Raw genomic sequence first — 27,339 nt, forward strand, 5'->3', positions numbered from 1 at the left:
CACAGATCGAGCCGCCGGGCCTTGAACCTGACCCCTCGGGACCATCTAGGGCGAGCTCGTCACACCGCATCCCCGCTGGCACTTTGTCGCCACGGCAGCTCCTCGGTGGTGCACAGGCAGATAGAGATGGTGCCTCCGCCCTCGCCGATCCCCCGCGGCGCTCCCGGTTTTGACACGGCAGACAACCCCCCCCCTCGCGGATGGGGACTGAATGGCGGAGCACCGAGGAGGCCGCGGGAGAGCAGCGAGGAGGCGGCGGCCCTTTGTAGTCGGCGAGGAATGCGGAAACGTCCGCGCTCCGTGTCAAACCTCTCTGAAGGGGGTCAGGCCACATTCAGCCGGCGTGGGAAAGCCAGGCGGGGACGGCGCTCACACGGGGCGAGCGGGGCCGGTCCGGGGACACAGCCCCGGGGAAGAGAGAGGGAGAGAGAGGGAGGGAGAGAGAGAGAGAGAGAGAGAGAGAGAGAGGGAAAAGAAGGAAGGAAGAAAATCCAAAGAGGAGCGTGGTCGCTCGCGGAGGGCTATATCACGCGTTCGCCTTTGTCCTGTGACCCCCCCCCCTACGTCCCCTTCCTCTCCACACACCCCCCCGACACACAAAGTTGCAGTGAGAGTGTGTGTGTGTGTGTGTGAGTTCTCGTACAGCCCTCAACCCCCACCCCCTTCCCTTCCCCTCCCCTCCCCTCCCCTCGTTCGAGTGCCTCTGCCTGGGCTGGTGCCGTCTGAGAGGCATGGGGGGTTAGAGCCGGCGACTACCTGTGTGGCCCCCGCATGGAGGACAGCGCGCGGGGATGCGTTTGACGCGAGGGACATCTTCTCCGGGACACGGACGCCTGCCCAGCGGCTCATCGGACATGCCGACGTTCACCGGCGACGCACAGAGAAGGTAAACACTCGCGAGCAGAAAGGGGCGTCGTTGTGCACAAATTTGACAGCAAAAAAAAAAAAAAAGCAATTCAACCCCCCCAACAACCGGTGTCTTCGCGGAGCTGTCGCTTTAACCCTCCGATTGTATGATTATTTTTTTTTTTTAATGTATTGAACACATTTTGTGTGCGTGTGCTCGTGTTTATACTCCTAATTGGGCCGCTCGAGTCCACGCACAATTCCAAAAAAAATAAAAAAATAAAATAAAATAAATAATTCGAAGGAGGACGCCGACGCGCTCGGGAACACTTTTCAAACTGCGACGGAGGGTCGCTCCGCGCGTCCGGGACGAGCCCGGGGGAACCGCACAGGGGAGTTCTGTAGGGGCTTTTTAAAAAAAAAAGAAAGAAAAGATTTTTGTAAAAAATTTAAATGGCCCGTCGCCGTGGGGAAGTTGGGACAATGCAATCAGCGGAGACGAGCCACGTGCTCGCCCAAGTCTGTGCGTCGCCTCGAACACAAACTTTGACAAACCGAACAGGGCGAGGAGTCCTGTTCCTGTTCAGAGAGCCCCCAATGCGCGTGAATGTCTGCGCCTCCTTTTTGTGCATGTTCTCCTTTAAAAAAAAAAAAAGGTGCTGTTTTAATTTCCCTTTTTTATCCGCAGAGTGAGACGGCCCACAGGAACACGGCCCCGTAACTTCAGCGACACTTGCACGCGGAGTGATCTGCTTTTGAACCGAGGCACCTTATTTAGCGCCGTATGTCATATTATAAGGGGCGGTGGGGAAAGAGTAACTGTGGCTCATTTGAATTATTATTATTATTATTATTTTTTTTATTTTTTTCCACCGGGCCACTTTGTGTTCAGAGGCAGGAGGACATGCGTTGCCATGCGTAATAGGAGGAGGAGTGGACGTTGGGACGCAACGCTGCCCCTGTGTTGATAGTCGGAATAAAACATGACAGTCCCGCTGTTGTTGCCTACCTGCGGCCCAGTTTTGACCATATCTGACAAAGATGGTGTCTTCCTCCATCTGTGTCTCCCTGTCATCTAGGCATCGCATGTGCCGCCTCTCCGCCGCGAACATGCCCGTGTAAGTAAGTCTCTGGCTCGCCACACTCGCCGGGATTCCCCGCGATTCCCCGCAATACTTTCAACGAGAGACGAAAGGTGGGTGGGGGGGGGGAAGCAAAAGCCCCCCAAAAAACCCCCAACAACAACAACAACAACAACAAATTCTGCAACAATGGACAATGAGAGTATGGGCACTCGATATGAGCCCGTGGCCGAGATCGGAGAAGGCGCGTATGGGAAAGTGTACAAGGCGAGGGACCTGAAGAACGGGGGACGCTTCGTAGCCCTGAAAAGAGTTCGAGTCCAGACGGAGGAAGAGGGGATGCCGCTCTCCACCATCCGGGAGGTGGCGGTACTGAAGCAGCTTGAAGCCTTCGAGCACCCCAATGTTGTCAGGTGAGTGAGGGGTAGAGGTAGGGGTGTGTGTGTGTGTGTGTGTGTGTGTGTGTGTGTGGACATTCTGGATGTTGACCTTTTTAAAAGAAGTCTCTGCTGGCGACAGTGGTGCCACGCGTGACCCATACGTCTTTGGCACGCACTCACCCACTGTTTTTGCAGCACAAGTCCCTTTGACAATTTTCTCTGCTGACAATGTTGAAAGTGTTCGGTTGCACAACAAGCGGCCCGCTGCTTGCCACTGACAGTGGGTTGCACACCTGTCGGATCACAACGTCCACCATTTTCATGGTTGGTTACCTGTCAAGTTTGACCCTCCCACACACACACAAACACATTTTATCCATGATCACTGGTTGGATTTGGTCACACTGACTGATCTCCTGCACGTGCAGTAGGGCCTACCTCTACAAAAGCTGACCTCCAATGAATATTAGACTGCTCTGCTTTAAAGACACAACATCCTCACAAACGAGGAAGCTTTCCATCCCACGATCCCCTGGGAAGGTCTACTGGTTTGTAGGGTAAATTGTAATTAGTGTATATGTATTTTAAGCCCATATATTTAAATGCTTGAAAAAGCCATTATAGTCTCATGTAGGCTAGGGTTAGGGTGTAGTATAGGATAAAATGAAAAAAAAGACAAATCCAAGTTAAGGATTATTAAGTATTATTAAGTAGTCTTTACATTAGTTATGATTCTACATCTGGCAACACATTCATCATCTGTAATTAAATATTCTGAAAATGTATATTTAAAAAGTGTGTTTAGCCCGTGTCACCAACCCCTAGCAGACTGAAAAACACAGCAATTATTTACACAAAAGCTGCAGCCAATGATCTTTGCTTATTTTTATGTATAAACCATGAAATCAGTTTTTTAACTGACTGCACGACTAGTTAACAAAAAATGTCATTGTTTTGATGCATTTTATATAATCCACGCTAGTGTGTGCCCACCGATCCTGATTATGGGCTAGGGTTAAAGTGATCATGAGCATGAACACTGACTGACTGGATTTACTGTTACATTAAGCCCAGTTTTTCTTTAGTTCCTGTCCCCTCGGCTCCGCGCACAGAGGCCATTTTCTTTCAGTTTTGTACTGACTTGTTCACTCGGAGTTGATACTGCGTCATATGCTGGCACAATCCAAGGTCTGACCTTGGTACTTGTTTTATTATGGAATATTGAGTGCTTTGGGATTGGATGGGAAGTTCTAAGTGGACATTTCAGAAGCAAGGCAAGTGCCCTTGTGCCTCTAACAATAATTCCCCAGCGTATGAATGAATAATGCAGGATAATGGTTAGGGTTTTCTCTTAAAGGGATCACAATGGCTTTTGTTCTCAGTGGAAGGCAAATACGTCAGTACACGTTGAAGTTGTCTAAGGTCAGTTAGACCGTGAGTTTGTGCGCTACTGTGAAAGGGCTGAGTTTAAAGACTATGCAGGAGCATTTGCTGCAATGAATTGGTGCAAGAGTGCAAAACCATCAGGCTCCTTGAACCATCAGTTACCTCTGGTTAAGCCAAGCAGCATTCCCAAGCAGCTCAGGCCAGGAAGAGTGCATTGTGGTCTTTCTGTGTGACTGCAGGCAACCCCTGGAAGTTGGTAATGCGGCCCATTATTCATTCCATATGTTCGGTGTCTGCTGAGAGCCCACATTGTAGCCCAACAATCGGGCGGTGAGGGGCGTTTAACCCCAGAGCTTCAAGAGGAGGGCGCAGTCTATTCTGTGACATCATGCAAAGGGCTTATATCTTGAACGAATCATCTCGCACACACTATTGTGACATTCGCATTTCCAAGTCCACTGATTTCAAGCGCATTGGCATGGACACGTGATGTCATGTTGGATGTGAATGAAAGAGTTTCCGGAGGGGTTTGGTCAGCTCTTTCCATGCTCCAATTTAAAACAGATAATATAGATTAGCTAGTTTGAATTATAGCCGCATGCATTGGAATAATTGATGTTGCATTGAATAGGATCACGATGAATTCATATCTGCAGCCACATGGATTTAGTTTCTTAGGAGTCACTATTTCCTCTATTTCCACCACCCATCACATTGGGCAATGTTAACTATTTATCTTTTGTGTCAAAAATATATAATAGGTGAAGCTTAAGTGCAAGTCTAAGTGGTGAAACACAAATCAGCCCTTCTGTATATTGTCTAGCTTACATATTTAACATTTCAAAATGCTACTTCATTGGCCCCTTCACATCAGTCAGAAAAATACTTTATTGATCCACGTTGGAAATTGTGTTTCCTTTCCAGCTGCTCAAACCAAGAATATAAATGTATGGCTTTAAATTTTAATAAATATTAATTAGAATCTAAAGTATGTTAAAAAAAAAAAAAGTATGTGCAGTTCGTGATTAAGAAAAGCATTCAGTGCACAACAGTTCAAGTGATTATGGTTCAACAGTTAAGTTGGTTATTGCAGATAAACGGGTGTAGGTGCACTCTAAGAAAATTATGCCGTAGCTTAAAGGTAATGTTATTACAGTAATCCATTATGTGGTAACCCATTACTGGTTCTGTGTCAGATGGAGATCCATCAAGGATCCCTTCACTTCGTCTGCTGCCTTTGCCCCAGTCGACTTTCCATAGAGCATCAGGAGTTGTCATAGTGCCGGGTTGAGGAATGCTGCTTGTGGTCCCCAGCTCTTTGAAGAGGACATACTGGATAGACCCCCCCCACCCCCCCATCTTTTTACTAAAGCCTCCATTGGCAGGTCTGCTGACACAATCTGGATTCTTGGCCCTCAGTTAGTTGCCTAGTGAAACACAGGCATAAACACTGGGGTTTTGGGGTCTTGATAGTCTCAAAGCTTCGACAGTTTAGCATGGAACAAGTTGATTTTATCATCGTAACCTGAGAAAGTGATATCAGCATAACCCGTAGGAGATTATAATCCTGGTCACTTAAGTGTTTTCATTATCTGCTGCGGTTGGGTAAAAACACCCAGGAGCCCAGACTCATGTTTTGGGCCTACGCTTTATGATTTCATGTCCTAGAGTGGATGATGCTTCGTCTGTCGGTCACAAAGCACACACGTTCATCTCTCAGCTGCTAAGGCTTTAATAGTGGACCTTCCCTTTCTGTAACTGAATTTAGACCTAAAAGAAAAATAAGAAATGCAAGATACGTGTCTCTTGTGTCCTGTGTGATCTCTGGTGCGTCAAGATCACCAGCCCCGATCTTGAGCCGACATTTTGACTTGTCAGAGCAAGAAACGCTGGTGTGAACAACAGCATTAACCATTAAACTCTGTTGTCTTGCCAGCCATTATTAATGTCATCAGTCACAGCTGTGTGTGACATGTGTATTTCTGTCTGAACCACTCCCTGTTTGCTAGATACAGAGATGATCATGATGTGACACTGGGCCTGTCATTAATTTAGATAATGAGGATGTACACAGCACGTCTGAAATCTCAAGTAATATTGAGGGGTTGTTATGAAGGGGATATTGACTGGGATTATAGAAGTAACAAGACCATTCCGCCATTTTAAAGAGAGAATATATGGTCCTCTCGTTCAGCTGTAGTCAGAAGGTTTGTGGCATACCTAGCACACCGGATGAAACACCCATGAAATCAATTGTACTGATCTCCTCCTCCCGGTCCTCTTGTTCCAGGTTGTTTGACGTGTGCACAGTCTCTCGAACTGACCGAGAAACCAAACTCACGCTGGTCTTTGAGCATGTGGATCAGGACCTGACCACCTACCTGGAGAAGGCCCCTGACCCCGGAGTACCACCTGAGACCATCAAGGTAATCCTTGCCATTGTTTTCTAGAAAAAAAAACACGGAAGCTAAATACTGTCAAATGTCAAACTTGAATTGTACCTGTAAGTGACGACGCATTATAAAACATTTAGGAACCTCCTTTTTGGAATATTACTTTCAGTTTCTTTTTAAAATACGGAGGAAGCTGAGAGCGAATCCTCCGTTGCATGAATGTTGCTCGTCTGTATGGGACTGAGTGAGCTTTCTTGGTCAGAGACGTGGAGGACAGGGTGCAGCTCCCTCCAACATCAGAGGTACCAGGGCGTTTTGAAGGGCAGCACATGTGGCAGATGGGCTCCAAATTAGAGGCTCCATGCCGTCTCTATTTTCACTTTACCCTCTCGCTCCAGCTCTACACTGCGTTACAGATGGAGACGGAGAAAGTGTGTGTGTGTGTGTTGTCTGAGAAACTAGATTTAAAAACAACAGTTGTCTTTCTCTGTCCTTTCCCTCTCTATGTCTATAGAACACATTCACACACTCACTATCAGTTTCTCCGATTCATTAAATAAATTACACCTTTGCCGAAAGCTCGGAAGTAGATGTGTTGCCAGCTCCTTTCATCTGTAACTGTCCTCTTTTATTTTAATCTTTCCCACACGAATCCCCTTTAAAGATCTCTATGGTGTTTCGCCCCAAGGTCTGTAGATGCACCGTGGACAGCACTGGAGGGGCAGTGGACTATTTTTGGACAGAGGGACCTCAGAGTTTAAAGTGTCATATTTGAAACGGAGAAGCTGTGGAAGCTTAAGTAACCATTGGTTGCCACCCTTAGGGCTGGGTTCATGTTTGGAAGTTTTGTGTCAGGCTGAAATGTTGGCGGGATGCTGTGCAAGCGTAGACGAGTCAGGTAGATCACACCCAAGGCTTTCCCAGGGTTTTTTTTCGCTGAAGTCGATACAGTATGTGGTACTGTAGTTTCTGTGGGTATCTGTTTAGCGATGATTGTGACGCGTTTGACCTCATGTATTCAACGTAGACCTGCTGCAATACCAATGACGATGATGTGAATTTAATTACCCGGGTTATTTGCAATAATTGGTCATAAAAGGTGAGTGTAGACAAACCTGAGGTGCTAAAGACAATGAAGTACAAACAATTATAATCTAATTTCTTGGTTGATTACTTGTAAATTTACAGTACTGGTGGGGCAAAAAAAGTTAACCCGCGGATTAAAACGGTTGGTCAAAATCTCCTTCGGCAACAATAACCTCAAACATGCATCTTCTGCTTGATGTGCGGATCAGAGCTGTACAATGTTCAGGTGAATGCTTGGACCATTCTTCCCTCAGAACTGCTTCAGCTCATCCATATAGTCAGGATGTCCTGTTGTGAACGGTTCTCTGAGGTCACTCCACAGCATCTCTGCTGGGTTATGGTCTGAACTCTGACTGGGCCACACCAAAAAATTGAATTGCCTTAGTTTGAATTCAGACTGATAAAGATTTACTTCAATGTCCTGTTGCATTTACATACTTGATCTGAGCTTCAGCTGGTGAATAACCACCCTGACTTCCTGCAGGATATCTTGATAAAATTATAATGAGGATGTCGAGCTGTTCAGGTCTGGATGCAGTAATGCTACCACAAATTGTGATGCTTCCTCCGCCCGACTTAACCGTCATGATGATGTGTTCATGTTGTTATGAAGTGGCCCTTTTTACCCCATATAATGCTGTGTTCCTCCCAAATCATTCGTCCACAGTTTCGTCAGCTCACAAAACAGTTTCCCTGTAGTGTTTTGGAGTGTCAAGGCTTCTTTGGCAAACTTAAGGCCTCAGTAATGTTTGTTTAGGAGAGCAGCAGCTTCCGCCATGCAACATATGGTAGACTCATGGAAAGAGATGTTAACCAGCTCCTGTGATTCTCTTATGCCTTTAGGTCTTTTTAACCTCAAGGATGATTCTGCGAAATCATCCCCATCTAAAGACCATTTTCTGTCTGACTGTGTACTGATGAATATCCACACTCTTCAATATTACTTTGAGACCACATCCAGCTTCATGTAAATCGTCAATTCTTGATTGTAAGTCTTTTTCCTCCTGTGAGTCATGGTTCACATCAGCAAATAATTCTTCGGGACATCAAAGTCAATGTTTTGCATACTTTCATGAGTCAAAGTAGCTTAAACACACACACACACACACACCTCCAGTCTGGTTTCCTTGACTGGATTCAATTTTTATTAACTACCGACTCCACTAAGCTAATGTTGATGTCATTAGTCGGGGCGTTCACTTTGTATGATGTGTTTGTTAAAAAAAGATCAAAATCAAACCTATTTTAGGACAAATGTATGCACAAATGGAGATAATTCATAAGGAGGTCACATGCACAATTTTTCGAGAACTAATTCTCAAATATGAAGATTTGCTGATTTTCTGCTTAACTGTAAGTTGGACAATACATACATATATATATATATATATATGACCCTGTGAGCTCTGGTGAAATGTTTTTTGACATTTTATGTCGAAAAAAGTGATCGTTGGATGCAGTCCTTGTAGTTTTAACTGTTTGATTATTATTAGATATGAATTTGAAATCAATTTCCTAATTAATTGTTGTGCCTTAGGGATAAGCTGATTGATCAACAAAAAATTAACTGACAATTGATTGATTCAGCATTTTCCGATACAAATTACTGGTCCGCTGTTTCCAGCTGTCAATTAGTGATTTACCAGTGATTAATAATAATGACTGATGGTTTAATTGTTGGAAGGAAGGCACTGTTATTTGCAGTCGTTTATTCACTGATCTTACATCAAGATCTTTGGTTGTGGTGGTGTAAAGGCAGTGGTACGCTTGGAGCAAACTAGAAGAAGGGGACAAAATAGCCTGAGATAGTAGATAAAACCATAGCTGCATAAAGTTGGCTCGCCTGTAGGATTCTCTTATGGAAAGTTCGTAGACATACCCCCCTTCCACACAGCCGCAATTCTGACATTGGGAGCGAAGATTTCTGACGCTGTTCAACAGTGCAACAAGCACTTTGTTTGAAGCATAGTGACCCGTTAAGGAACACCTCCTTCCTTTGCTTTCTCCTAACATCCATACAGCTGGAGCCTTGAGTGGACAAAAGGACAATGATGGAGTGACAAGATGACCCAGGCGCCATCCCCTGTTATTTCTAGGACAGTGGATACTGCACAGTAACCCCCAATGTGTCCCAACCCCCCCCCCTCCCAATAACTTAATTTGCCCCTGGGTATGCCAGATCAGATTAAATGCTTATACCTCTCCCGTGTTACCCTTGAGTTTATTCACTTTCTTTCCCAAACCAAAAAGAACAGGCAAAGTTTTTCTCAAAACCAATCCACCCCCCAGCACCAGACACCCCACCCTGGTCCACCCTGTCCACTTTAGTCCCCCACTCTCCACCACCCACTCAGCCTTACACAGACTTGAAGACCCACCACATGCTCATTGATGAAAGAGGCCCTCCTCCAGCAATCAAATGAGCTGGAAGAACATCAAGCAGCCAGGCTGCCCCAGCCTCAGCGCTCCTCAGCCGGGCCAGCGCTTGAGTCTCACCCACCCTCCCGTGCTGCAGTCGTCCAAGCTTCCACAACTCCATTCTGTGGGCCCATAAAGGGGGAGGTTAATGAAGCATGGGGAGGGAATTACACTAACGCTAACCGGCAGATGTCCCATATTGTGCCTGGCTACAATAAACAATATGGCTGCCTCTGGTCCATTTGCATTAGAAAGGGAGGCGCACTCAGAAAGCCATGTTTTGACTGCAACTTGCAGAGGGCTGACTACTTTTTTCCTGGTCCTTTTGCTTTTTCAGGGTCAGATCTGTTGCCTTTTTGTGCGAATATGTTTCCTCACGGCCAAGTTGTTTTTCAGTTGAACTGTTGCCAGTTGAAGACAGTTGTGTGTTGAGCAACTCATGTGAGTCTCGTTGTTGCTGGAATAAACTTTTTTTTATTTTTTTAAGGCCGACTTAGATCTCTTTTACTCTCTGCGTCATGTGGTCTTAAACTTAAAGGCAATACTAGACTGACTGATTTAATTTCCGCACTTTGGATTGCCTATGCTGCAAGTCATGCCGTTTAACACAGCTGAGATATATTTCGTTATTCAGTTGTATGGGGTAATTGATGCAACAGAGAGGATGGCACTTGGGCCAAGATTGTTTGTGTGTTTGTCCAAGAGTCACACTTCTGAGATAATTAGTGTTTACTCTGAAATGCTGCTGAAAGGAAGCACGGTGGAATGGTTATTTAAAGCAAGGAGGAACTGATGGGGGGGGGGGTTGCTATTGTGTCAGCCACCCTTAACGCACACACAAACGCACGGACAAACACACACACACACACACACACACACACACACACACACACACACACACACACACACACACACACACACACACACACACACACAATAATCAACTACTTGCCTCTGTCCTATGGCCACGTCTGTCTGCTGCTCTGCTCGCTAGGTCATGGCTGGATGGAGACGTAGAAAGGAAGGTCTGTTTATGCATCCTGCCTGCCCTTGGTCAGAGGGCACCCACACTTGTGCATGCTCCACACACACACACACACACACACACACACACACACACACACACACACACACACACACACACACACACACACACACACACACACACACACACACACACACACACACACACACACACACACACACACAGCTACCCAACCCCGAGATGCACACGCACAAAACGAAAATGTAGATGTAATGTTACATTAACACAAACCCTGGGGGGGGATTCACTCACATCACTCCCCATCTCTACAGAGCGGGGCGCCCTGTCTCCTCCACTGTGGGCAGCACAGCAGCCAGCCCTGCGCCGTTTGCTAATGTTTTCTGCTTGAATGTGCAGACCCCTTTGACTCACTCACCAGCTGGTTGGCTAGTGAATAGAGCTGTGGGCTCGGGTCCATGTCACTTGTGAGGTCTTGGCGGAGGGTTTTGGGGGTGTGTGTAAGGGGCATGTGTGTGGGTATGGGGGGGGGGGGGGAGAGGGGAGAGAGAGAGAGAGAGTGTGTGTGTGTGTGTGTGTTTTAGAGGGGGTGTATGGTCAAGGATGCATGATATTTCACTGCACTAACATTTACCGAACAGTTATCGCCACATTGTTTTCTTTTTCGAACAGACAGAATTATTGCAGAGACTTTTTTACACATTTTGATCCGTTATTGGGTCTTCAGGCAAAACCGCGCTCCCTAAGCTTTTATTTCCTCAAACAATCTACATCATAGCTCTACCGAAACCAGCTGGTCCTCTCACGGTCCCTTTGTAATAACTTGTTATCTGTTTACAGGTGCAGGGCCTGTTTGAGTGTTTCAGTTTGGAAAAAACAAGTCGAAGCAGGTTGTGACCTGGTTCATTCCCATTCACACACCAGTTGTACTTGTGTGTCGCGGACGCAGTGTCTATGGCCATTTCTGAGGTCAGCTCTTGGGCATGAAAAGAGAACCGGCGCCAATTAACTCTAGCAGGACAGCTGCTAAGAAACAGAGATCCATGCTCGTACAGAGCGGGGCCTCAGCCTCTATTATGTGTGTGTGTGTGTGTGTGTGTGTGTGTGTGTGTGTGTGTGTGTGTGTGTGTGTGTGTGTGTGTGTGTGTGTGTGTGTGTGTGTGTGTGTGTGTGTGTGTGTGTGTGTGTGTGTGTGTGTGTGTGTGTGTGTCAGTTATCAAACATCTGCCACAGTCCAAAAAAAAAGAAAAGACACAGGCCTCCTCCAGTTAACTCCCTCCCTATCCTCCCTATCTAAATGTCTCAGCCATTCTACTTAACTTCTCACTGCAGGTCCCATTCAGGCTTTTTGTTGTCTGGTTTCACAGAGGAATTAATTTGAATGTTGTTCTCGAGGTGCAAGGTCACGCAACCATCTGTCTTTGACGTTTTGCAAGAACAATTTAGGAAAACTTTTTGGGAAATGCAATTAATATATATTTAATATATATATATCCTTTTTTAAAGATCAACTTGGTCTGGTCTGTACCACTTTCTCCAAATAACCCTACAAACATCCCAATATTTATTTTGATTTATTCATTTACCAAAATTAACCCATTTCCCTGCTCCTTCCATTGTGTTGTCTTACAGGATATGATGTACCAGCTGCTCCAGGGGCTGGACTTCCTGCACTCGCACCGCGTGGTCCACCGCGACCTGAAGCCCCAGAACATCCTGGTCACCAGTGGAGGGCAGATCAAACTGGCCGACTTCGGCCTAGCCCGCATCTACAGCTTCCAGATGGCACTCACCTCTGTGGTGAGTTACGTTCCTCATGTATCTGAACACGGTAGAAAAACCGAGTACTGAAAACAAGCACCGGAATCATGTCAGTCTACGGCCTCACAACAGAAGAGTTGTAGACGCACAGACTTGGACAAGAGAATATTAAACTAATCTGATCTGATACCTGGTATCAGTCGAGCTCTATTACACCTGTATTTCTGCATTATGCCTTTTACACTTCAGTCCACTGCTTGTTGTATGAACCTCAATCAAGAAACGGTAACTTTTCAATAGTTTTATATTATGCTATAATTTTTTCCATCTACTGTATATAAGCTTTAGGTCGTGTCTACTGTCCTATAGGATGCACAGATGCTTCGAAAGATGCATTTTTGAACTATGTATGACGTAATTTTTTTACTCCTTTTTGAGTTCCTAATGTTGTCAATGTGGGCCCTCATACGACATCATACAATGGCGAACACACACCCGCACGCGCACACGCACACAAACTGAAACACTCCGCCCTGAACTACCCTCCGATCTCCAGAGAGTTAGATAAAAAGCTCCTAATGTGATATAGTGGGCACTTACAGGGCATCAGCGGGTAGCTGTGCAACACTGGGCCAAACGATAGGGTTTCTCTGTGTAAAGTGAGAGCCGAGGGCCCCTGCGGCCTGTCTCAGGAATCCCTCAGTGGTTGTCGCAGACAGCGACGGAACAGACGAGGACGGACAGAAACCCCTCCCTTCCCAGTGTCGGCACTTTGATGTCCAACTGTTGAACCCTGGGCTCTGATGACCAGATAGTGTAGAGGGAGACTGGAGGGAGTCTTTGGAAGAGCTTGAAATAAGGAGAGATGAGACTTTTAAGATTAAGGTAGCTTGCATGTTAAATTCCATCTCTGATCTGCGTCACATTCACGCAGATCAGAGATGGAATTTAACTGACTAGTGTAAATAGTAAGACTAGTGTACGAGACTGGTGTTAATGACTCTGTGTTAACACGGAGCGGTTGACATGCTTTCTAGAGTTCGCCAATAATCAGCTCGATTTTTGACCACTAATACAATACACAGTGTAAAATTTAGATAAGTTAATGTTACTTAATGAGGGGAAGAGTTCAGATCAGGAGCTGGAGCTTGGAGCTGATTGCCATGCAGGTCATATCCAGTCAAATTAGCAAAACTCTGGAGAACGTGTGTGTGTGTGTGTGTGTGTGTGTGTGTGTGTGTGTGTGTGTGTGTGTGTGTGTGTGTGTGTGTGTGTGTGTGTGTGTGTGTGTGTGTGTGTGTGTGTGTGTGTGTGTGTGTGTGTGTGTGTGTGTGTGTGTGTGTGTGTGTGTGTTCGTGTGTGTGTGTGTGTGTTCGTGCGCGCGTGTGTGTGTGTGTTCCAATGGCACCGTACAACAACAGGTGAGCATTCGGGCTAGTGGAAGGGAGCAGGTGCTCCTTCCTTCACATCAACCAGAGCTGGCGTATGAGGGTCCATAAGTATTTGGGCAGTGACAAAATGTTTGTGAGTTTGCCTGTACACACAATGTGGATTTGAAATTAAACGATCAAGATGTGATTTAAATGTATAGATTTAATTCAAAATTTTGTGCATTAACCATTTAGGAATTACAGCTCTTTCAATGCAAAATCCCTCAATTGGAGTTGTGTACAGAGGTGAAAATAATAAAAATTGTGTCACTGTACAAATACAGATGGACCTGACTGTTAACCATTTGTCTCACAACAAGTGTGAGACAAGAATTTTACTCTGACAAATTACTTGAAGATGGCAAATGCAAAAAATAAAGTAGTATTTTAAGACATGTCAATTTTGGTTAGTTGAAAGTTAATTTTAAAATCAGCAAATCAGGTCCTGGTGACAATAACAGGACACACTCACTGAAGCAACGTTATTTACCATTTCTTCATTGTACCAATAAAACACTAGTGCTTTTTTGAATTAAAGCAGACATTTACTAATGTAGCTCATTCCGCCTTAAACAGATTGTTTGTCTTGGCACACAAATAAAAAAAAATAGTCATACTAGACTATTTAAATAAAAAATATATATTATACCTATATCATGGTTATTATTTCCCACTCACACACTCAAGAACAATACAGGATTGTAGCCTACAGGGGAGCAGACCAAACAAAACATGACAGGAATTGTATCCAGACATTAAACTAGAGTAAATGATAAATTTAAGTTTTAATTGGAATTTATAAAAAAAATTTGATCACTGATAATGTTAAGATTGAGTGATTTTCACAACAGGTGCTTTCTCTAAGACAGCAGTTATAAGGAAGTACTGATAAGTGTCTCAGTTAGTGTCAGTTGTGACTGGGTGACTTTCAAAATGTTTATATTTTTTAGGTTTATCTCTGTTTGAGTGTAGTCCAGGGCCCGGCCACTAATTTCTCTGCATTACTAGATTATTTTTATGATTAAGATGAGTATCTCCCCAGTTAATGTTTTTAATTTATCATTCTCAGGGGAAGTCATATCATACCATACCGTTTAGAGGGTTACGCAATATTCAGTGTATGTGTGGTTTCAATGGAGGTTTCGCTTTTGAGTTGAACTTCATTTATGACTGGACGGGGACACTTTGTCAAGGGGAGAATGCTTACCCGCGATTTTAACCTTTAGATATGAGTGACAGATTTCACAGAAGTTCAAATTCTCTCTCTCTCTCTCTCTCTCACACACTTATTTCCTTCCTCGGTCATACAGATTGGGCCACAACAGCGAGGTGTGTGTGTGTGTGTGTGTGTGTGTGTGTGTGTGTGTGTGTGTGTGTGTGTGTGTGTGTGTGTGTGTGTGTGTGTGTGTGTGTGTGTGTGTGTGTGTGTGTGTGTGTGTGTGTGTGTGTGTGTGTGTGTGTGTGTGTGTGTGTGTGTGTGTGTGTGTGTGTGTGACTGCATGCATGCAACGTGAGCACAGGATCTTCGGTTCCGGATGAATGTTCCTGTGTCTGGAATCCCCCTAACTGTCCAACACACAGTTACAGCACATAAACACACACACACACACACACACACACACACACACACACATATGGCCTCCATTCATTGTTTCCTCTTGCTAATAAAAGCTGATATTCTACGCTGCACAGATACACACTGTTTAAGAGGATCTTCCCCTTTGCCCAACTGAGCAGCAGTTACTTATTTAGTCACCTAATGCCACCGTTACTGGCAGACAGATGGGCTTTGGAGAACTGCTGTTGCTCAAGCGAACAAGACACTTCTCTCTCGCTTTCAAAGTGAATCATTTAGCACTTCTACAATGACAAGATAACTGATGTGAGCATTTGCATACAGTTGTCAGAAAGAGTCCCCAGCTCCTCTTTTTGTTGGTCTTTTTCCCATTGTCAGTTACTGAAAGTAGCACTCGTACTTTCTGCTGATGACTGTTGAACTTCACTTTTTGTGATGAATTTGTTTTCTCACATAGCAGCACTTTAGCTTGACAATAGGTCACTGGCAGAAATGTGGTCTGGGTGTGTGTGTATAAAAAAAAACCAACAAACCTTTGCATTTGCACATGCATGGTTGTTTTTCACTGATTGTGTATGAGAATCACTCGCCTTCCATGTTGTACATATTTTACCCTCCCAGAGAGAGAGAGAGAAAGAGAGAGACAGAGAGAGACCACCCACCCACCCACCCACCCATTGGGTTGGTACAGGGGTCCAGATTAGGCTATACCTCTGGCAGCCCCCAGGGGTTTTGTTGCTTTGTTGATGGTTTTTTAATGACCTCGGTCTGGCTAAAGCTTCATTGTACTGCCATGAGTGACGGACAGTTGGGAAAAGCTGATTGGTTAAGTTGACATACCAGAAAAGAGTGGAGAAAGATCTTTTCTCGGTCTGTCCCACCTTCTGCAAAAGCGCCTCAGGGAAAGCATTTCTTTTGATGTTGGAATAAATGTTCCTGCAAATGTTTACACAAAATAAAAGCCAAGAATCTGCTGTGTTACAGAACTCCCTTTATGTGACGCAGTGTCAAAACACAACTATGTCCAAATACTGGTGAAGAATCAGGCAAGTTTGATCAATGATGGATATTTCAAGAATTCAACTTTCAGACATATTAAAATCCAAACATCTTAAGCATAAAAGTAGCTCCTACCTACCCGAGTGAGGAGAGTGATCTTCAGTTAGATGCGTCTGTCCCTGTTTTTTGTGTTAAGAGTTATTACTGGCTCCTACGTTTGAGATAATTTAGAGGTTTTCCATAAGCTCCGCTTACAACCAGTGGGATTTCTCTGACATTAGTCTTTGTCACATTGGTGTAATGGAAAATACAACATGTAATCACCAATGATGTTCTTTTGAAGGGGCTCAACCCCACCTTGTAGCGTAGTAGCTCTCTCTAGATTCCCAGTAAAGGTTTCTCTGATATAGTCATAGGTCAGGTAAACATCCAAAAGGTGACCTCCAGTAACCGTCCACAGATTGGCAGCCATTATGACACAAGGATGACTGGACGGTCCCATGAAACCCATTAGTTCCCACTCTCATGCATGTCATGTGCGTGTATTGGCCCGTCAAATTGAATTTCGAAAAACTGAAGGGGAATGCCACCAGGCCTATGTTAGCGCTTGTTGTTGGACTCGGGTGTTTTCCCAGTTTGATACCAAAATAAACCGGGGGGTTGCCATAATTTACAAGAGATGATGACAACAGTAAATGAATATTAGTTTACTATTAAATGTATTATTTTTTTTAATGTTTTTCTTTTTAGCCTCTGATCTTATCAGAGTGAGTGTGTTATGGAGTTACACAATAGAAAATGGGATCTTTAGGATTTTCAAGCTTGGTTCTTTTGAGGTCTTGTTCAGCGGAATAATTGCTTCTACACATTCTTATATATGACCAACTGAACAAAATATTCAGATTTATTAGTAGCAACTGTCAAAGTTTCCAATGAACTCTGTTTTTGACGTGCAGCATCAGAGTGGAATTATTACCTGATCAGAGGTGTTTTCCCAGTTCTCCCCCTTAGCTTCCTCCACTTAAAGCCCTCCCACTACGTTTACCAAAATAAGACACCCATATCTCAGACGGCATTAAACAAATTGAAACCAGATTTCCTGCCCGCGCTGCAGCAGCAGAGCAACAATACAAAGCTTTCAGCACCAGTCCGACTCTATTCAGTCCGGATTTGCGTTTTCACTGTCAAGGTGTTTCCCTTTTTTGAATGTGAATATCGTTTCAAATCTGTGGATGTGGGTTTGGGGAAAGTATAGATTGGATATAGATATAGTGTTCTCACTTGTGTCACGTTATGATCTTGTAGTTGAATGACAATATTGCAGATGAGATTTGTGTAGAGGGGAAACCACATGCTTGTTGATAATGGTTTTTGACCTTGCTATTAAAAATTAATCATTTTACACAACATGATGACGTGGGACTTGCGAGTGTTATCACTAGCATTAGTAGTGCGCTAGTAGTGCAACCGAGTTCAGGAAAAGATGAGACTTATGAAACTCAAACTTCTCAGTGATGACCAAGGATGAACTGGACTGTCATGTCTGTGAAACTCTTCCTTTGCCAGACAATGTGTTTCTACTCTACCGGCCGAAAGAAAGAAAAGCAGGCAGCAGTTGGGAGAGGGAGGGAGGGAGGGAGGGGGGGCTTGCACTGCACGCAGGGGAGCACGTGCAGCACTCTCTGGGAATGTTTAGATATCTCCTCAAATGGCTCCGCATGGGAAAAAAGGAGAAGTCATCCTCTATGCTTTGACTGCAGCCGGCTGGAGCAAAGGGACTGGCCCCAATTTGACATTAGTAAACACGCACGCACGAACATGTATACACTGTACCACATTCAAACACAGACAATAACATTATTAGAAATGTTCGACACATGCACACTGTACAGTTTACTGTATTAATTGTTCATGTTCTCTTGGCAACATTGGGGAAAGGGTTTACCAATCAGTGTGTGCACGCACGCACACGGACATGCACATGCACACACACACCGGCATCTGGATATTAAAGCCTTGTCTGTACAAGTAATGGCAGGAGGAAGAGGAGGGGGGGAAAAAGAGAGAAAAAATTACAGCATATATCAGGAATTTTCCAGCTAATGATGTGCGGATGTGGTAGCACTGGGGAGAGAGAGCCACTGACTGTGCTGTCTTTGTTTCGCTTGCCGAGGGCCCCATGCTGCATTCCTGTACGCTGTGCATACTTTGGCAACAGTTGTGGTGCCCCTTTTTTTCCTGTTTTACTGTATACAGTTTGCGTGCTGCTCTTGCACTTTTCTCTCTGGCTGTTTAGCACTCTGTCCCTCTCTTGGTCTACCTTTCTCCCTCAACTCTCTCTCTCTCTCTCTCTCTCTCTCTCTCTCTCTTAAATCTTCTCTCTCTCTCTCTTTTCTCTCCTTATTTCCTTTCTTGGCCCGGTGCAGCGGTATTGTTGCGTCTGCAAATTGTCCTTTTTTGCGGAACAAGAGAGAGAAAGAGGGAAAGTGAGGGAGGAGTGAAATAATGGTGTTTACAACATGGCTGACTGCTGTAGCTTCGAATGGGGCCTCTCAGGAGACACAACATCACAGCCCCAGCTCCACTGTACTCTCCGAGTGCATAGTTTTGCTCATATTATTATTATTATAACATCCGCTGCTTCTCCCATATGTGGCCTGCCTATACAGTCTGTAGCCTTTATCCGTTTTCCTCTGAGATTCACTTAGGAAGACTTTAATTAGTGGTGGATTGCTTTCAAGAATGTAATCAAATTCTAGCTCAAGCCTCATGCATTAAAAAAAACAGTCCACCCATTTACCTGGGAGAATTAAGTGCTCGCAGGTTCATTCCCTTTTATTCAGTAACTGCTTAAAGTTAAAACTTCCATTCAACTCTCTCATTGATTCAATTACAGTCATTTGGCCTCTGGTGCATCTGAAGTACTGTGTGTGTGTGTGTGTGTGTGTGTGTGTGTGTGTGTGTGTGTGTGTGTGTGTGTGTGTGTGTGTGTGTGTGTGTGTGTGTGTGTGTGTGTGTGTGTGTGTGTGTGTGTGTGTGTGTGTGTGTGTGTGTGTGTGTGTGTGTGTGTGTGTGTGTGTGTGTGTGTGTGTGTGTGTGTGTTCTTTCATCCTGGCCTTCTTCAGTGAGAGAGAATGTAAACATGGGCCCCTGTCCAAGCTCCGTCCGCCCCAGTGCCTCCGGTGTTGCAGCCCTGAGCCCCGGCCCCAGTCATCGTCGTGGCACCGGGTCACTGTAAAGGTCCGCATGGAGAGTGACAGGAAAACTCTTTGTGTCGTGGTGGTGGGAGTCGAAAATGGATGGAGGGTGAGGGATAAAGGAATGCTGTTCATAACAGCTCTGGTGGTTTGCCAATCATTTCCAGAATAATTCTGATTTACTACAACATGGGTCCTATTTTCATAATTTCCGTGGAGACATCACAAAATCGGATTGGGCCAAGAAATACAAGCGGTCAGACGAGCAGGCGAGCTGTAAACGAGTCAGCAGTTTAAAGGGATTGTTTAATACTTTGGAAAGGATATACATTTTTTGAGTTACATCAGACCGTTCTCACATGGGCTCCCTTGTACATTTTCCGATGCCAGTCTTTGTGAGTCCAGTACAGGCTTGAGAGTGTACAAACGGTCTGAACCAACTCTAAAAATTTACAGCAGGAGGATGTCGAGGAGTCATGGGCAGGCACGTGGGCGCTGTAAATAGACGCCAGACCCTCCCAATGAATGTTACGGGAAATTTCCGCAGTCCATGTCTGAAAACAGCTTTGAGCTCTATATGTGCTGGTGGACAGACTTTGTTACCTTTGGACAGAACTAGGTAGCTAGATATTTCTCCCTGCTTCAAGTCTTGATGCTAAGCTAAGTTCACCATCTTAGCTTATTATAAAGATCTGAGAACGGTATCAGTCCGCTTAAGCTATAAATATTTTCCAACATTACCAATTGCTGCAACTACTAAACCACAATTTTGTAGGTGAACCGGAACCCTCTGCCACCGCCTGCCTCAGACCTCAACAGGATGAACTATCCTTTTAAACATCAGACGCACGCTCTAGATAACTTGCATACATTTGCAGACACTCAAACACAAAAGCATTTGGCATCCTTGTTCTTTCACCCCGGCAAGAGCAGGTGCTCTCATAGTCACGCGCAGCTTCTCGAACATTACAAGAAACCAACCGCCCCCCCTGCGCTCTCACATCGCGTTCACTCCATTTCCATACCCCTCCGCTGTGCACGCACAGTGCGCTGGTGGCGCAGGTCCGGACGCTGCATGTCAGACGGGCTTGGAGGTCCAGACCAGGAGGTCTGGAGGTCCTTTGGGGCAGGAGAGGCCATTTCCTCCCCAAAGCGGAGCAGGGAGGAGAGAGCAGCAGTGAGGCCTGCGGAGGAGGGTGGTGGGTGGTGGTGGTGGTGGTGGTGGAGATGAGGGGGAGGATGCTCTCAGCAGAAAGGAATTCCCAGAATGTTGTCCTTTAATCTGGAGTCAGCCTCTCACACTCTCTGTCTCTCAGTCCAACCCGCTCTCCCTCTCTTTTATTCCTCCGTCGACTTTATCTGACCACCTCCAGCATTTCTGTTACCATGTGGAGGGGGAGAGTAGGATAGTGTCGGATAGGCAGGGAGACTTGAGTGAAAATGCAAAGCAGCTGACCCAAGAGCAGGATACCGTGTTGCACAGTTTTAAGGCTGACTCACTGTCTCTGTCTCCGTCCAGCACACTGTACGTGCGAGTCTGTATGTCTGTTTTCGTGCAGCCTGGACGGAGGAGGGAGAGCAGGGGAGGGTAATGAGGGGATATATGAAGGAGAACAGAGAATTAGAAGGGTGAGAGAGACAGCGAGAGAGAGAGAGGCTAAAGAAGAAGGAATGCAAATGTGGTCAGAGGAAGGGAAAGGCCAGAAAAAAGCAACATTGCAATTGGTGCATGTCCTTTTTCTTTATATAACTGTCTGTGTTATCTCCTTGTAAATGGTTGTGCCTAGGCCGTGGCTTGGAGCATGTTTTTAATATGTGTAATACTTTTATGGAGAGTGTGAAACTGTGTGTATGATCAAAGTGCATTCATGGACAGACTGCTCCTCAACAAGCAACTGCTTCCAGAATTAAGGGGCTAAGAGTCAGACAGACAGGGAACGATCATTTTGTGAAAAAGAAACCTAAAACATTTTGTAGAGAGGGAACGAAAGATTGCAGGAGAGAGGGAGGGAGGTATGGAGAAAGGGATTGCTGAGTCGAAAGCAGTGTTGGCAGTAGACTGTTTGGAAATAAAAATGAGCACCATGAAAACCTTTCAATCTGAGGTTTCAGGGGCCAGACGGTTGAAAATGTGAGAAGTGTGAAGAATAGCCATCTACTTTTTCAGAAGATGGTTTTGTTTATACACAGTTAAACCTGTGAAATCATAGGTATTTATTTATTCCCCAAATCTCCCCAAGTCACCAAAAATTCCAGAATGATTTGATTGTACTTAAAAAGTATCGCTTGTGTAGCCGAAGCCTGAAACAACTTATTCTTACAATGACTACGAAAAATAACAAATGAGCCACACTTTTGCACAGAGCAGCGTGTTTTTCTTTTTATTGTGATGAATATTTTATGTTCGTGTCCGTGCTACGTACATCATCCTTCACAGGTGTGAAGAAAGTATCTTAAAGAGGCAACAGACAACTGGCTCCTATAGTGTTAACTAGCGGCGGCACTGGCATCATGGCTACCTTAATGCCAGCAGCCTGGCTACTGTCGGAACCAGAAAACATCCGTAAAAATCTCAATTTAAAACAAGTAACTTTGAATCAAACGTCCAGTAATATTTATAAGTGTGCTGGTTCTGTTACTTACTGATCTAGTAGAGAGAAGACAAACTGCTTGTCTTTTTTGAAGCCTCTCAAGTCCCGGAGCGCTCTCCGCGGAGTGAATGTCCGTCTGAGGTTCACTCCTGTTTTATCTCTATCACTCTACTTCTTTGCCCGCTTTTTCTCCGCCGTCAATGCGCTTCTTATTCTCTCGCGAGGTTAAGTTGATTTTTTTCAATTCGGCTGCTCCACCATTTGCCATTTTCCATCACTGGCGATAGATACGGGGAGAATGTGATTCTCTTCCTTGTTTCGGTTGCACAATGTGTGACGCAGTTCCGTAGTGCCATGAATTGAGTCATCATTTTTCCATGAAAACCGCTTCCCGGCGGCCAAGAGAACGACATGGTGAAGGCAAAGCTTCTCTTGGACCAGTATAAGAGTGGAGGGTGTCATTTTCTATAGCCATTGCACGGTGTTATCAGGTCTAACATAATGATATCAAGTTTAACTCAAAAAGGTGTCTATTTCTGAACAGTGAAATCAGTCCTTAACAAATGCACTTTATAATCTGCATCACCCCAAAGCAAAGAAGACAGTGTATATTTTTGACCCTCCAAAAAATTAATATGGCATTGGAATCTGGATCATTTTTGTTGCCAAGTAGGTTTTCACACACGAGGGAAATTGCTTTGGTGTTTTGGTACATTAAAAAACAAATTTAAAAAAAATAGGTACTGTAAGCACAAGGAAAAGAGCCAGAATGAAAAAGTATACAAAGGAATAGATAACAATGACAAATTAACTAGTATTGAAGTCTGAAAGAACTGAGACAGACTTTCTGATTCATATTCTGTTTCAGTACTTTCATGATATTCACTGAGATACAGAAACACGGCGTTGTCAAAAACATTTTTACTCCAGTGAGATTAGTTGGGGTCTACTTTCAGATTGCAATAAACCTTGACACATCCTTCTTCCAGTCAGCGTTTGTGAGAGCATGCAAGTGTGAGATATATATATATATATATATATATATATATATATGTGTGTATATATATATGTGTGTGTGTGTGTGTGTGTATATATATATATATATATGTATATATATGTGCCTTAATCTGAAATTGTGGTTTGCGAATAACTCTGCATTGCACCGAGGCGGATATACCTAGAGCTCTAGATCTGTGGTTCTTCCTAGAAAGCTCTGCATGAGCATGTGTTCATGAGAGGACTGACCTTTGACTCTGCAGGGCTTTAACCTCCATGCACTGAACTTGAGTCTGTTTTTTTATATGCATATATATGTATTTGAGCCTGCAGCTGCAGGAGTTACAGGAAGGTGTTGATCGGGACATTTGCCACTTATGCATCCATCCTCATTTTAAAACGACATGCATTTGATTGTTTGATGGGTTTTAGCAGTGCCATGTCCTGGCTGGCAGGGGCAACTTTGAGAAGTGTGCTCTAAATACAAGCTAAGCACTCGCAGAGAACTTATTTGAAAGTTAAAAAATAATTCTAGAAAAAAAAGGAGAGCTATTCAGTCTTCAGTTTTCCTATGTTTAAAAAAAACCTGTGACATTTTGTTGCCTGACTACGAGGCCAATCATGCAACTTCCATTCATGTATTTTTTTTTCTTTGAGGTTTTCACTGTTCTAAAACTCCAAACAGTCGGTCTGTTCATTCTGAGCGTGTGTCTCACTTCTGGTCACGTGGCTGAGCCGACACATCTCAGCCAGCTAGCCTCAACTTCCTCCCTATTTCCAGTGAAGCAGGAAGCAGGAGATGAGAAAGTGTCACACATCTGCAAAATGCAGCCCCGGGCTCTATTATTAGCGTCATTCAGTTTAGAAGAAACAGAAATGTGACTGAACTTTTTATTCCTCTTATCAGTATCTGTTGACCGCCTCGCTGAAGAATTCCAGCTCGGGGGTAATGTTTGGTCAGATTGCAGGTTTGCCTCAATGATTTCCCCTTACACTACAATTATGAATGAGGCCCTGTTGTATTTCCATTCTGGGAGGGGGGGTAAAATAAAGCCCTGGAGGCTGGTAACTTAACTCATCGTTAAGCTGTTGCCAAAGACAAATAGACAGGCAATGTTCTGCAGGAATAAATGTTGTCTTTGTCACTAGTGGCTTACTAAATTCTTGTTTTATTACTGTTAACATTGCTTTTAAATGATGTCATATCTTTAACTTTTGAATTGTCATGGCAGACAGTTTCACTGCTAAATGTATTTTTTTCAGATTTGAAAATTGACAATAAGTCTTTATACGGATAACAAGACTAGATGCTAGCAGCGCTGTACTCGGACACAGTGATGCCGTACACGTGATGTCAACATCAGGACATGGTGACCATACGGGATGCGGCTATTACTCCCACGGAGTAATAAACTGGTATCAACACCGGTGTTGCTGATTACACTGGACATTTGACAAGAAAAGCTGTGTCTGCCAAGTATCTGTTGATAATGACACACAATTGATGTTTTACAAGAAGCTGAATATCTCGATGGCACTTAACTTTGATCTTAAACATTAGATTGTCCCGCGGGCAGCCTCACACTAGTGGTGCATTTAAAGGTGTGTAGATCAGAAGCATTGACAGCAGCTGCTCTTAACTTCATCAGACAACGTTTGCATATTATTGCAACATCGATTTTAACAGGTTCCCCTTTTGTCATTTATGTTCAATTGGAAATATTGCCATATAGATGCCTTTACTTCTCTCTACCAAAGGTTTTGTGGTTCGACTATGATCTTCGGCACGTGAAAAGACACTACTACTCTGACGTGATTCTGCAGACACTTTGAGTTTACAGTTGTAGCGTCAGCCAAGTGTTGATGGTATGTTTCAAATGGGAGATTGGATCATTTTTCTGGATGCTACCAGTGATGCACAAAATTTTCTACAAAAAATTACAGTAGCGGATTGAATGTGTGTATTGCCACATTGCTGGCATGGCATCATGTTTTTCCCTATGGGAATGACATAAAGTGAGGATCAACAAGTACACTTCTTGAAGAACTGGGAGAAAAATCACACACTCACGCACACGTGTTCTCTGGACAGGATTAAAAACACATCGTCAAATGTAATACTGAAGTCATCAACCTCCCCGAGTGAGAGAGATCCTTTCCAAAAGTCTGTGAACCATAAAGTTACGTGAGTGCTGACTCCGTCCAGCTCCTCATGAGGCACTTGAGCACATTAGTAAGAACCTGCTTCACTCTTTGATAGTTCATATTTGGACATCTCTTGCCCTCATATTTACCCATACAAGCTCTTATGTATATCCTCATATTTCTGCTGAGGGTTCAAGCCTCGAATAGAATATGTCTAGGTGACACTGCACACTCTTTGCTTACAAACATCCACCTCCAACTCTCAAGATCCCGATAAGCTCTCTGCAGAGCCTGAAGGGGGGACGGCAGCCAAAAGCTGTTGGAAAAATCTGCAGTTAAGGAAAGCACCTGGAACCAGTCCACTCTCTTACCAGGGGTCACTGAGTTTTGTCTGGAGGCTTTCCCTACTGTAGCTGTTAACAATGCTGCTGCTTTCCTGCAGGCTATGGCTATGCGCGCACACACACACACACGCACACACACACACACACACACACAAACACACACACACACACACACACACACACACACACACACACACACACACACACACACACACACACACACACACAGACACACACACACACACACACACACACACACACACACACACACACACACAGCTCCCAATAGAATAACAGCGACAAAGTTGGAAACCATGCTTTGTGCGAATTCGTACAAAATGGCACCCATTTAACCTCAGATGGGTGCAAGGTTGCTTGATACAAGACAGGAAGTGTTTGTCTTTCTTTCTATTTTGGCAGGAGGAAGGGACAGGATGGGATGGTTGATGTGAGTCAAAGTCGACCCATTAGCTCTCTTTTTTTGGGGGGGGAAATTACATCTGCCGGGTTAAATCCAGTGAATTGTTGTGTTGTTCGTCACTGCAATGGGTAGCACGCCATGCAAACGTACACATACTGTACGTGTGCAGGTATTGTCTGTTCCTGGTAGGCTGCTGTGGAAAGAGTGTGTGATGTGGGTACAGGAAAACAGGAGCGGGGAATCGTGTCCTGCCAGATATGATTTCATGTCTTACGTAATGATGAGATGGGGACAGAGAAGCTTTAACCGTGTGTGTGCGCGTAAGAGACAAAGAGACAGTAACACTTACCTAGTGCTGCTGGCAGGTAAAACTACAAGGGAAGAAATTGAAAGATCTCTATATGTCTGTCTTTGCATGTAAACTATGAACAATATTGTCTTAACGGTGTGTGTGTGTGTGTGTGTGTGTGTGTGTGTGTGTGTGTGTGTGTGTGTGTGTGTGTGTGTGTGTGTGTGTGTGTGTGTGTGTGTGTGTGTGTGTGTGTGTGTGTGTGTGTGTGTGTGTGTTATAGGTGGTGACCCTGTGGTACAGAGCTCCAGAAGTGCTGCTCCAGTCCAGTTATGCCACACCAGTAGACCTGTGGAGTGTCGGCTGCATCTTCGCTGAGATGTTCAGGAGAAGGTAAGAGCTGCAAAACACGACACAGGGCCAACTGGACAACGTTTCACTGAAATGTCAGTGTAATATTCTCACACTGGAAATTTCAGCGGCACATACTTTTTATACCCCTGTAGCACTATCAGTGGTTTTTTTGTGTGTGGAGGTAGAAGAAGGAGAAATGGCATGGCAGCCTCATAGAGAAAGCTCTGATTTGGCTTGGCAGTTTTTTCCAATGGCATCCCTCAGTGAGCCCAACACCAGACCCATTAGAACTGGGGGGCTTGTGGGCAACGATTTAGAGGTTTGTAACCAAGCTACCACTTTTCACATGCCATTATTTTCAAATTAACCCCTTTGTTTCCTCTCGGTCTTCTGACTTCACAGAGAAATTACATTTACATCTCATCAACTGACAACTGACATGTTGAGAAGAGATGGTGTAGCATTTCAATATGTAAACGGTCACACCCATTCGGCACAATCTCTTTGCCACATACAAGCTGGCCCTAAAATGTAAATAAAATGTAACGTATAATATATACCGGCATTCACATGCTCATATCAATGGGACTCACTGTAAATCTAGTATCGCTGAACGCCATCTGCCGTCCTCTCTTTCCCATG

The 27,339-nt window shown here is 44.5% G+C and overlaps 1 protein-coding gene across 1 annotated transcript in view; it reads left to right on the forward strand.

Annotated features, from left to right (window-relative positions):
• The first annotated feature begins 653 nt into the window (after positions 1 to 653).
• The window catches only part of cdk6 (cyclin-dependent kinase 6), a 36,048-nt gene continuing 9,362 nt past the window's right edge, over positions 654 to 27,339 (forward strand). The window contains exons 1-5 of the mRNA XM_035620486.2: positions 654 to 886; positions 1,926 to 2,341; positions 5,985 to 6,120; positions 12,227 to 12,394; positions 26,627 to 26,736. Coding sequence (XP_035476379.1) covers positions 2,118 to 2,341; positions 5,985 to 6,120; positions 12,227 to 12,394; positions 26,627 to 26,736 — 638 coding nt within the window. The 5' untranslated portion in view covers positions 654 to 886; positions 1,926 to 2,117. The remainder of the gene's footprint in view (positions 887 to 1,925; positions 2,342 to 5,984; positions 6,121 to 12,226; positions 12,395 to 26,626; positions 26,737 to 27,339) is intronic.

Source organism: Scophthalmus maximus, chromosome 22, assembly GCF_022379125.1.
Source record: "Scophthalmus maximus strain ysfricsl-2021 chromosome 22, ASM2237912v1, whole genome shotgun sequence".
NCBI classification, from domain to species: Eukaryota; Metazoa; Chordata; class Actinopteri; order Pleuronectiformes; family Scophthalmidae; genus Scophthalmus; species Scophthalmus maximus.